This window comes from Rhododendron vialii, chromosome 10a (assembly GCF_030253575.1).
Source record: "Rhododendron vialii isolate Sample 1 chromosome 10a, ASM3025357v1".
Taxonomy (NCBI): Eukaryota; Viridiplantae; Streptophyta; class Magnoliopsida; order Ericales; family Ericaceae; genus Rhododendron; species Rhododendron vialii.
This window is the reverse complement of record NC_080566.1, coordinates 44,534-57,274: the sequence shown is the minus strand read 5'-3', so window position 1 is coordinate 57,274 and position 12,741 is coordinate 44,534. Positions and strand designations below refer to the sequence as shown.

Here is a 12,741-nt window from a genome sequence, read left to right as displayed (position 1 = left end):
AAACTTGGGTTTATTAGAGGTGTAAATCAATGGAGTTAATAAAGGTTTGTCTGTAGCTTTGCAAAAGTTTCACTGGCACTGATTGGTTTCTTTTAATGCTATTGGACCATGGTGCGTTGGAGGATTTGACTGGCGGTTTTTGTGGGTGCGGGTGGTGTGCGTGTGTGCAAATGGTGAATGGTGTTTATGGTTTTGAATGGGTTGAGAGAGAACAAGAGGAATGCATAGAGAATAAAGCATTGGGTTTTTAGGTGTACGTGGTTGAACAGAAGGTTATAGCAATGGGAATGGAAATTAAATAATGATTTTGGTAGGATTAGTCTTGAATTATTCTTAGGTTTAAATTATTATAGTTCCAGGAAGCTTTAAACTACCGTAGGTAATATTATACTTGATACAGTTGGTGATAATATTACTATATGATGCCTTGTTCAGGTTAGGCTCGTTTTGTGTGGTTCTAGTTGCATTATTTTTTGGCTCAGGTGAGTGGTTAAGTATGTTACGTATTTTTGAACTTCTCTGTGTCCCTTAAATTGTTGTTTTGGAAAATTTATTATTGAAATTGGAAACACATATTGTTTATATTTGATTATATTAAATTGGCATGCGGTATTGGTGAAACCATTTGTTGATCGAATAATCTTTTTGGTGAGAACTTTGTAAAGTCCAGTGAAATTAATTGTTAGGAACATATTTTGGAAAGTCCAGTGAAATTAATCCTCTGTGTGCGGGTGACTCTGGCCATTAGAGAAGAGATCGGGTTAGGCCGGTGACTCTAATGCTCAACGGCTTTCTTTTGCCGGGTCGTTCTTCGGGAAAAGTTCCACGAGCTGCCTACTCGTGGTGACTCTAAGATACGATATTGGATCCAATTATGAGACATTTATTCACTGGCATTTGGTTCTATCGATATTGATTGTGGTTCCCCATTGTTGTTGGAGATTGGTTTGTGATCACCATTGAGACTTATTGGTAAATGATTTATGGCTTATTTGTTGGTTTGATGCACACCTTCATATGCCAAAATATATTAACGTGATAATCTATTTTTAGCCATGTTTTAGAACTGTATTATTATACATGCTTTACTACTCACTGAGCTCGTCAGCTGACGGATTTATTCCAACTTCTTTTTAGGCAAGTTGGGAAGTTAGGTAAGGACTTTGGCGGCATCTCGGGGATTTCGTTTGTTGACCTCCTTAGGGTGTCTCATCTTAGCTTAGTGTTTTATTTCATCGCTTCCGCATTGAAACATTTTGTCAGACATCTGGATTATTTTATTACTGTTGGATAACTGAATTTTATTTGGTTCATGAGATGTTTGTGTCCCATTCTCTTTATGGAATTTATTGGTTGGGGATGTTTTGAATAAAAAAAATGGTTGACTGTTTGGTGGATCCTTACTTGGGAGTTTTTATAAAATTCCTTTTTAGGCTGCATGTTCTGTGAGCTTTGGTCTTGTGGTTCATGGCCGGTCACTTCTCATTTTGGGGTGTGACAAATGTGTCTAAAATCACTCACGCAGGCCCCACGCAGTATTTATGGGTCCGATAAAAATTGCACGGTTCCCGACACATCTGTGCCAGTAGACACATCTGTGCCCGACTGGCACTTTTGTTTCGGATAAGTACATGCATATATGCTTTTGACATCCCTACATTATCTTACAAGAGACTTTATTACTGATTGAATCAACCACTTCACCACAAGAATCGCAGGATAATCGCAGAAATAAAAACATACCAAAGATGACATAGGTAGGAAACAAGGAAACTACTTTAAACATTTGCAAAACTTAATCAAACACATTAACATAAGTAGCAAAAGCAAAAATGCATTTCAATGGAACACAAATAAACATGCACACAATTGCTTGCGCATGCATGCACATACACACTTTTTACCTTCTTGATCAAATCTCTTTTTAAGCTCATCTGAGGGTAGAAGTGTCTGCGATCCATCAAGCATCTGCAATAGACAATCCAAAATTTAAGGATGATCCAAAATAGCTTCAATGAAAATTCTAAAGTGACAAATAAGAAAACAGGGAAGAAGCCAGGTTTTAGATAGAGGTATAGAAACACCTAATGGTAAGGCTTGTTAAGTTTCAAACACAATAGACGGACTTAAAGTGCATATTACAAAATCTCTAATATTACTAAAGAAATTGATATTCGTGCTCCATTTTTTGATACAGGTGCTCCACTTTGTTCATGAAATTACTAGTAAATCACGTTGAAAGTGGAGCGCCTGTATCAAAAAAGGGAGCATGAATATCAATTATCTATTAGTAAATGTTGGGTTTTTTTTTTTAGGGATGGGTTAGAGAGAGAAACTCAAGGCGATTTTGGGCGAATTGGCCTGTCTTCGTTTCTTTCTTCGTTTCTTCTTCTCTTTTCCATTCATGGCTGTTCCAGCTTTGTTACTGGCTGATTTTCCTCCCTTAGCTTCTCCTTCTCCATGTCTTTTTTCGAAATCCCTCGTTGGGCCATTGAAAGGGGGTTTGGCTTCTGGAGTGATTTGTGCTCCGGTGGTTACTGAGGAGAGGAATATTGCGTTTGAATTGTTGGATGCTGATCTTCAAAAGGAACAAGCTCACCTGCGTTTTGACGTCTCTGATGGTTTTACTGAACGACAATTGAAAACCCTAACTGCGGAGAATCTGATTTTGCGTAGGAAGGCGGAGGACAATCTTTCTAAAGTGTTGATTGAAGGTAAATCTCCAATTCTTGGTGCTGCTTCGTCTACTCCTTGGAAGAATTTGCTTGCTAATGATGATGGAAAAAATGATTGCATGACTCTTCAGTATTTTCCTCCTTCTATGGAAGGGGGTAAGCTTCTTGTAACCCCTCCCTCATCTGTTGGGGAGGATGGTATTCTGAAATGGCAATCTAGTTTAGTTGGTTATTTTTTGGATCGGACAGTTTGGAATTACGGATGTTCTCTCTAATGATGATGGCTTCTACTTTTTTCTGTTCAATAAGGATGATGCCTACAAACGTATTTTAGATTCAGGACCTTGGCACATTGGGGGCCGGTTGATGATTTTGAAGAAATGGGAACCCCAAATGAGTCTTGTTAAGGATCAGTTGGTGAAAATCCCAATCTGGGTGCAATTTTTTAACGTCCCTCTAGAGTTCTGGACTGCTGTCGGGCTTAGCTATGTTGCTAGCGCCATTGGTAGGCCCCTTTATGCTGATTCTCGGACCAAGAGATGTCAACGTCTCAGTTATGCTAGGGTTTGTGTTGAAATAGAAGTGGGTGCTCATCTTCCTCTGTCTTTCACTCTGAGGTTTGATAATGGAAAGGAAGTTGATATTAAGGTTAAGTATCCCTGGAAACCCTTGCAGTGCATGGATTGTATGGTATTTGGGCATAATGAGGGTGGGTGTAAGAAGAATGTTCATGATCCAGAGCCTGCGCCTACTCATCCAGTTTGGGTGGCTAAGTCAAAGAAGGGCAAAGAGTCTATTGTAGCTGTATCTTCTACCTCTGTGGGTTTCAGTCAGTCTGTGGGTGCCCAAAAAGCAAATGGGGTGGGTGGTAGTCCTAGTAATAGATTTACTGCTCTGGCTGGTATTGTTTAAGAATCTGATGAAGATTTAGGTTTTGTGGAACCTATTGGCATGGTGGCTGTGGGCTTAGGAGCTGAGCTACATCAAAGTCAGGGTGTTCAAACTGATTGTGTTTTCTTTGCTAATAACTTGGTGTTGGTGGATGAATTAGGAAAGTTCTCTGATCCAGTTTGCTGCAACAACAAGAGTTTCAAAGATGATCTTGCTAAGGTTATAAAGCCCCTTGATAAGGAGCAGCAAGTTTTGGATGTTGCTTTTTCTTCTAAGGGTGCTTTTGTTGTGTCTGATTCTCCTGAGCAGAAGCAGAGTTTACTGGATCCTATGCCTAAAATGAGTGAATCTAATTCTACTGTAGTTGTTCTAGGTTGTATGGACCCTACTGGTCTTGATTCTTCAGTTAAGGGTCTTGATCAAGTTATGGGAAAGTCTGTAGTACAAATTAATCCGGAGATTGATAAGATTGAAGGACTTCCTAATGAAGAGGAAGGGGGCACTGCTGTCCCTGTGGTGCAAAAAAAGAGTAGGAAACCAAACAAGAAGCGATGATTAAATTTGGAGCTTGGAATATCAGAGGTTTGAATGATCCTTCTAAACAAGTGGAGGTTAGAAAGTTAATTGTTGATAATTGTTTATCCCTATGTGGGATTGTGGAAACTAAGGTTAGGTCATCTAACCTTGTTTTGACTATGAAGAACTGTTTACCTGCTAACTAGGATTCCATTCATAATATTGGTGTTGGGTCTGTTGCTAGGTGTGGCACGCGCCCCAAAAATGCTCGATTTATAAAATCGGGCGCGGCCCCTTTTCGGAATAGCGCGGCGAAACGCCTCGATTCAGAGTCGCCACTCGGGTTTTAGCGGTGAAATACCCAAGGAACCGAACTCGAAAATGCTTGCCACGTTTTGTTTTGATTTTGAAAAAAAGGCATGGACCAGTCCGTCGTCACTTCGATATCTGAGGTTCGGGAGCCAGGTTACGAGAGGGGAAGGGTATTATGGCACCCCTCTCGCCCAATCCGAAGATTGATCTCTACTCAGGCATTTTGTTTTGTAAAACATTTGCATTTTTCTCTCATTTAATCATTTTTCTAGCCAGTTAGGGCGGGGAAACAATTAATGGGGGTTGAAAACTGTAACAAGTTGCAGTTTATATGACAAAATGCTTTATGAATGATTTGCTTGCAATGATAAATATAGATTGAGAACAAGCACTGAGCAACCCGAATAAATTGGAGTACGCTGCCCTGAAGAGACGTGAACAGGCTCCGCATCAGCATGCATTGGCCGAACCACTGCATACTGATATGACCTGCGCACGCCACAACCACACTAGCGTACTCCACTCATCTGGTCTCACAGTCCTTGTTTGCAACCCTCTAGGCTCTGGAAAGGGACCAGCGCACACCCAGGACAAACCACGCAGTTAATAAAACAGAATATATATAGTTACAGACAGGTAAGATGGCTTCTAGCCCCGAAAGACAAACAGAATACCCCAAAAACAGCGTGGGGACAGAAAAGAGGCCGAGACAAAGCTAAGATGCAAGGGCCAGCCACTGGATCTTGGGACAAACTGCCGTACGCCAGTAATTAAAGGCCGTACGCCAGTTTGACCTTGGTCTAGTGCTTGGCTTTTGCATCATCTGGGCTTTGGAACATGACCAGAAGGATCCCAGAGGCCTTTTTAAGCAGATAAGGAGTAAATATTAACTATTACAACGAAGCAGCTCTAAACATACAGAGAGCAATAAACCGGTTATTAGCATGCTAGGGTGATTGACAGAAATGTGAGTTAAGAGAAAGGATGATCCATGATCCCCACGCCAGTAGTGCACGTACTGCCATGACTGGCGTACGGCATAAGTGCACTGGCGTGCGCCATGTCACATCCCACACGGTTGTTGTATTTTACCAGCTTAAGGCCAGGACTAGTATTGCTTACTAGCCTGGACCTTACTGGTCCCCCTCAGAAGTTGAAAACAGAAAGGGACATAAAGGTGGTATACCTTTTTGTGTTGAGGTTTGAAGGTGGTATTGAGCTTAAAGGTTGAAGATGGAGGCTATATGGTGACTGGATATCAGTGGGGTGTATGGAAGTGAGTTGGTCTCCCTTCTCTTTCAATGGAAGAGGAGAGATAGAGAACAAGAAGAGAGAAGAAGGAAGGTTACTCTTCTTAATGTGGCTAACCCCTTGCAAATGAATGCAAGGGGGGTATTTATAGAGGAAAGAGGGACTGAGATCAGTTGGGGCTAAGGGCTGTTTGGCTGGTTGGACTAAGTGAGGGGGCCTCCCATGCATTAAATGCATGGGACTTGCCTTGATGGGGGGTGTAGGAGAGAGAGAGAATGTCTCTGCCAAGAGTAATCATCAGGGAGACTGTGGCCGACGTTAGGGTGGCACAAAAGTCTCGTCCATGTGGCTGAATAAAGTTGATTTGATTGGGCTAGACTGGCGTGCGCCACATATGGACCAGCGTGGGCCAGTTATAACTGAGTCAACGGTCGATGACCGACACGTGGCAGTTGACTGGCGTGCGCTAAGAGGATAATGGCGTAAGCCAGTTTGGGTTTTGCTGGGGTTGTTTGGCTTTGGTTTGAAGGGTTTGAAGTGGGTTTGAAAGAGGTTTGAGACGCTTAAAGCTCAAACACACCATCGTCCTCAGACTATTCTCGACCATTAATCATCATTGGGGAAATAAAAGATCGAAACATAGTGTTCTCTAGACAGTCCAGAATGAGGTGTCTACACTAGGATTCTCTTTACTTAGAATACATCTCTTCTCAAGGTGGATTTCATTTCTAGTAGTGCTCAACATGTTACGTGTCGAGTCCATCATGTTAATTCTTTGTTGCCTTTCATTGTCACTGTGATCTATGGAATGAATCAGTCTAGTGATAGGGCTGTTTTGTGGAATGAGTTAAGAGGGTTGCATCAGTTCTTGGGTTCAGAACCTTGGCTACTTTTGGGTGACTTCAATGCTGTTAGAGGTGTTAATGAAAGGAGTGCTATCGATAGTTTTGACTATACAGCTGCTACTGCATTTAATTCCTGTATAGAGGATATTGACATTGAAGATCTTCCAGCAAAAGGGTTTTGGTTCTCATGGTCTAATAGAAGTGGTGGTATGGGATGTAATAAGAGCAGAATTGACCGAGTTATGGTTAACCATATTTGGCAGGATACTTTTATTGAATCTGAAGCAATTTTTCTTGCTCCAGGGATGTCTGATCACTGCCCTCTCCTGGTCTCCATTTTTCATTATAAACCCAAGAGGAAACCCTTTAAGTTTTTTAATTTTTGGACGCACCATCCTCAATTTTCTATGCTGATCATGGAGGCTTGGGCCCAGAATAGGAGTTCTCACCCAATGCAGAGGCTCTCTTATAAATTGGGGTTTATGAAGGGGTTGCTTAAGAAGCTGAACACTACCCACTACAGTAATATTAGTGGTAGAGTGGCAGATGCAAAGGCTAAGTTGGTTCGAATCCAAGAAAAAGCTGCCCTGGGTCATGTTTCTGAGGTGGTTATTGCTCAAAAAATAGAGGCTATGCTTGTGTATAGAAATTTAAGTGCAGCTGAAGAGGCTTTTAAACGACAAAAATCCAGGATACAATGGTTGAATTTAGGGGACAATAACACTAGTTTCTTTCACAGGAAAGTGGCTGCTAATAGGTTGAGGAACAAGATTCTGTCCATTAATGATGAGCATGGAAAGAGACTTGAAGATCCTGCTGAGGTTAGGAAGGAAGTAGTTTCCTTCTACGAGAAGCTTCTGGGTACTAGTTTCCCTTATAGAGCTGATTCTGCTACTGTCATGAATAGTTTAATGTCTGCAAAAGTTCCTGTAGAATGTCATGATGGTTTTATTTGCCTAGCGTCTGCTGATGAGATAAAGTCTGCTATGTTCTTTATTGGGGGGGATAAAGCTCCAAGGCCTGATGGATTCAATGCTGGTTTTTTCCAAAAAAATTGGAACTTGGTAGGTCCAGATGTGGTGTTGGCTATTTGTAGGGAGGTATTCCCGAACAGGTGCAAAATGAGCCCGAGCACGGTCAACAAAGGGTCAACGCACTGTGGACCACTGATATGAGAAGTCAATGGTCCAGAGAGGTTGTACGATTCTCGGTACAATAACATGAGACGTTATTGGACCAGATACAAGGAAAGTGACATGTGATGCCACTGTTCAGATACATTGTTCGGCAAGAGAAAAGCCGAACAGAAGGAGAGCTCCTTAGAAAGGATATGGTCCAAATTGTTTCCTTAGGACCAGTTACATGTGAAGTAACTGGTCCAGACCATTTGTTCGGCTATGAGACGGCCGAACAAGGAAAGAGGTCCTGTCAGATGATGAAATAGAGGGAACATTCCGGAAGAGTCCAGAAACAGTGGTATTCCGTTAAGGAATAAGATCCCGAGAATATAGGGTCTGAGAAAGATACCCAATGAGAATGGGATGTTCGGTCAGTAATGAAAAAGAATCCTGAAAGGACTCTTTTCCATAAATTGATAAAGGAAACGAGAATCCTTGATATCCTGGGTTTCCTATACGAGTTGGGAATCCTATGGCAATAGGGATGCTTGGGCACCAAGCATCCGAATGTCTATATAAACAGAGCAAGCCTAGAGGTAAAAGGTACGCAATACACTGCAATCTTATTGCTTTCCTACTGATAATTAGGGTTTGATTGCTAGTACGTGATACTAACAAAGGCATCGGAGGGCCTTTGCCACGAGAGGCAAAGGTGCGCTCACTCCTTGTCTGTTTTGCAGGATAAGGGTTTCTCTGACGAATTAGGGTTACGTTCAAGAGGCACGTGGAGCCGCTGCATTCCAGTGCTGTTCAAAGCACTACTTGAATTTATCCACCTACAATTCAGGCTTTTTTTGTCACTGGTTCTATGCCAAAAGGTTGGAATGCAACTGTATTGACCTTGGTTCCTAAAGTTTCAGCTCCTACTAGTATGAAGGAATTTCGTCCTATCGCGTGTTGTAATGTTCTGTATAAGTGCATTACAAAAGTGCTGGCAAATAGAATGCAAGGCATTTTGCCCCTTATCATTAACCATGGTCAGTCAGCTTTTGTAAAAGGAAGATCTATAGCCGACAACATTCTTCTTATGCAAGAGCTAGTCAGGAACTATCATAGGGATGATGGCCCTACAAAATGTGCTATGAAGATTGATCTTATGAAGGCTTACGATTCTGTTTCATGGGAGTTCTTGCGAGAAATGTTGACTGCCATGCATTTTCCAGGTCAATTCACTAAATGGGTAATGTATTGTGTGTCTAGTGCCTGGTTTTCAGTAGCTTTACATGGTGATTTGGAAGGTTTTTTCCAAGGGAAGAGGGGGCTAAGGCAAGGGGATCCGATTTCTCCCTACCTTTTTCTGTTAGTCATGGAAGGTTTCTATTCTATTTTGCAAGCCAAGATCTTAGGGAGCAACTTCACTTTCCACCCAAAATGTAAAGCTTTGCAAATCCACCAACTTGCTTTTGCGGATGATTTGTTTGTTTTGTGTGGGGCTGACAAGCATTCTTTTTCTATTGTCAAGTCGGCTTTGGATGATTTCTATTATTCTTCTGGGCTCCAACCGAATCTTCAGAAAAGTGCAATCTTTTATTCTGGAGTAGGCAGTGACCTTACGAGGGAATTAGAGTCTATTCTTCCTATTCCGCAGGGTACTTTTCCAGTTCGTTATTTAGGAGTTCCTTTGATTACATCTAGGCTATCCTACAGTGATTGTGTGCAGCTCAAGGAGAAGATCTTGCAAAGAATTAGGAGTTGGTCAACGAAACTTTTGTCTTTTGGGGGAAGATCTCAGTTGATTGAGTCAGTGTTGTGGAGCATGCAAGTCTATTGGTGTTCTATCTTTATTCTTCCCCAAAAGATTTTAAAGGAAGTTGAAGATATGCTTAGGGCTTTTCTGTGGTCTGGGGTTCAGATGAAGCAGACTGGGGCAAAAATTAAGTGGGATTGGGTGTGCTCTCCGAAAGAGGAAGGGAGGTTGGGCTTCAAACCTTTAAGACTCTGGAATAAAGCAACTATGACACATCACTTGTGGGCTCTAAGTAAGAAGGCAGATTCCTTATGGGTCAGGTGGATTCACTCTTATATTATCAAAGGGAAATGTCTTTGGATGATGCAATTACCTCAGAATTCTTCGTGGACTATTAGGAAATTATTCAAGCTTAGAGACAAGGTGCAACCTTTGATAAAGCATGTGATTGGAGATGGGGATAGTACTTTCCTCTGGCTGGATCATTGGCATAATGTTGGTCCCCTATACAAGGTGTTTGGTGACAGTATACTTAGGAATGTCGGAAGCTCTCTTTTGGCAAAAGTTTCTTCTATTATTCATGAAGGTGAGTGGCAATGGCCAAGGCAGCGTAACAGAGCCATCATGCAGATAATGAGGAGCACTCCCCTCACTTTGAAGCCTAACCCTTTGGTTGTTGATTCTGTCATCTGGATCTCTGCCCGTCATGGTATGTTCTCTGTTAACTCTGCATTGCAAGCTTTTAGAACCTCTCTCCCTAAGGTTCTGTGGGCTGATATTATTTGGTTTAAACAAAGGATTCCTAGATGGGCCTTTATAATGTGGCTTGTTTGTTGGGGTAGGCTCTCTACCAAGGATAGAATTCTTTCTTGGGGTTTAGTGGTGGATCCCATTTGCGTTTTGTGTCGTGGCGGGACTGAATCTCATAGTCACATATTCTTTGAGTGTCCTTTTTCAGCTTTGGTTTGGGCCAAAATTTTGCAGAAGTTTGGTATTTGTAGATGTCCTGCTGGCTGGTCTCTGGAGATTGATTGGGCTATTCATCACCTCAAGAAGTCAGGTTTTCTTTCTTCTCTCTATAAGTTGGCTATGGCAGGCTCAGTATACCACATTTGGAGGGCTAGAAATGAGTGTATTTTTTGCAACAAACAGCCATTCTCAGAGGTAGTTTATGATCGGATTATAAACGATGTGAGGGACAGGGTCTATTCTTGGAAGAAAGTTGGGGTTAGCCATGGCAACAAGGTTTTGTGTGAAGCTTGGAATATCTCGGTAAAATTTTTGTAGATATGATGTTTAGGGCTATTTGTCTTGTTTCTTTTGTGTTGAATCTCTGTGTAGTCCCTTTTGGTTTCAGGGGTATGCCATTTTGTTTCATTTGTATTCGTCTCTTTTGGTAATAAAATCTTTCTTTACCAAAAAAAAAATGTTGGGTTTTTTCCACATGCAGTTCGAAAAAGAAAAAGGAAAAAAATCTGTGGCTTTTTTTGGAAAAGGCTTTGAACCATTAGTCAATGCATGTTTCAAGGAAAAAGCTAGCATGAGCAATTAATATGGAGCATGTGTGGGATATTTGGTGTTGGGCTCCAGAATATTATGGGCAAATCCAGAGACTTTGTGCTACATGTATTTAAGAAGGATTTGTGCCGTGTGTGAAGATAGAGAGAGGGTGTGAGGAGAAAGAAAGAGAGACTGAGCAGAGAGGAGAGTCAGTCTGGGAACCCCTTTGGGGGGTCTCCCCCATCGTGAGGTTTTGTGTGAGAGAGAGAAAAGATGTGAGGGAAAAATAGAGTTGTAAGGGTAAGTGTAAAATATTGTATAGAGCCGTGTGTTAGAAGCTTGGGAGGGTTTTACATCTCATATTGTAATCTCTATTTTTCATATAATGGAAGATTTCTCTCTCTCGTAGATGTACCTGAGTTTGGGAAACCACGTATTTTGGATTGTGTTGTTCTCTTGTGTGTGATTTCATTTTTGTTTGTTGTGCTTCCGTTGTGGGTGGGATTACGGGGCATAATCCCAACAATTGGTATCAGAGCTAATAGTTAGCGATCCTGGAGCAGTCAACAGTTGCAGATCTGGACTGTGGTTGCCGAAGAGAACACACGCAGAAAAAAAAAATGGGAGCAGAGACAGAGGCTAAGAAGCTCACACGGAGGCTTTCTTTCACATAGTGGCAGTGAAAGGTTTTTGCTGGCAGTGATGGCATGTGTGCATGTGGCAATGAGTTGCCATGCATATGTGTATGTGCATGGCATGCCATGGATTTTGTGAAGACAGGATGGACGGATGTGTAAGAGTGCAAGTGTATGACATGTATGTGTTTATGGGTATGGAAATATTAGTACATTAGTGTGTTTGGGCTGGTAGACCAAGGAGAGGAAAAATGAAATTCCAAGGTGACTCTAGGTGGAGCAAGGATGCATTCAAGGGAATGACACAGGCGCTTTACCAGAGTGGCAATGGAAATGGTGCTAGTCTTAAGATTGGAGCAGGTGAATAGGCAAGCCGCGGGTGACTAGACGTTCATGTGATAGCTCCGGGTGCAATTGAATAGGCAAGTCACAGATGACTAGACGTTCACGCAGTGATGGGGTGCGAGGCATTTAAGCAAGGACATGCGAGCCACCCGAGCAAGAGGATGCATTTCATGTGGAAAAAGAGGGTGTTTGTTGGGTTTTTCCCACATTAAATACAGTTTGAAAAAGAAAAAGGAAAGAAATCTGTGGCTTTTTTTGGAAAAGGCTTTGGACCAATGGTCAGTGCATGTTTCAAGGAAAAAGCCAGCATGAGCAATTAATATGGAGCATGTGTGGGATATATGGTGTTGGGCTCCAGAATATTCTGGGCAAATCCAAAGACTTTGTGCTACATGTATTTAAGAAGGATTTGTGCCGTGTGTGAAGATATAGAAAGGGTGTGGGGAGAAAGAAAGAGAGATTGAGCAGAGAGGAGAGTTGGTCCGGGAACCCCTTTGAGGGGTCTCCCCCACTGTGAGGTTTTGTGTGAGAGAGAAAAAAATGTGAGGGAAAAATAGAGTTGTGAGAGTGAGTGTAAAACATTATATAGAGCCGTGTGTTAGAATCTCAGGAGGGTTTTACATCTCACATTGTAATCTCTATTTTTCATATAGTGGAAGATTTCTCTCTCTCCTATGAATGTATCCAAGTTTAGGGAATCACGTATTTTGGATTGTGTTGTTTTCTTGTATGTGATTTCGTTTTTATTTGTTGCGCTTCCGTTAAAAGGAACCAATATTTTTCTGTATTTAGCTTAATCCAATAACAAGGATTAGCTATGTATATATACATACCAATAGCAACAAGATAGAAAAGGAAAGAACTGAAATAAGGGCCAAAACAGGTGGCCTACAATCAAGGAAAATA

General features: G+C 41.7%; 1 protein-coding gene across 1 annotated transcript; it reads left to right on the top strand.

The window, feature by feature from the left end:
• The first annotated feature begins 3,709 nt into the window (after positions 1 to 3,709).
• On the top strand, positions 3,710 to 11,858 carry LOC131304449 (uncharacterized). The gene is made up of 6 exons (XM_058331691.1): positions 3,710 to 4,326; positions 6,327 to 7,590; positions 8,456 to 10,627; positions 10,713 to 10,735; positions 11,556 to 11,648; positions 11,726 to 11,858. Exons 2-6 carry the CDS (start codon positions 6,454 to 6,456, stop codon positions 11,856 to 11,858), a joined length of 3,558 nt encoding a protein of 1,185 aa, XP_058187674.1. The 5' UTR covers positions 3,710 to 4,326; positions 6,327 to 6,453.
• The last annotated feature ends 883 nt before the right edge of the window (positions 11,859 to 12,741 follow it).

Coding starts and splice junctions, on each gene's coding strand:
- LOC131304449 (XM_058331691.1), top strand. CDS start 6,454: ATGAATCAGTCTAGTGATAGGGCTGTTTTGTGGAATGAGTTAAGAGGG. Junction 7,591..8,455: donor TGTTGGCTATTTGTAGGGAG/GTATTCCCGAAC, acceptor CCTACAATTCAG/GCTTTTTTTGTCACTGGTTC. Junction 10,628..10,712: donor GTGAAGCTTGGAATATCTCG/GTAAAATTTTTG, acceptor TTTTGGTTTCAG/GGGTATGCCATTTTGTTTCA.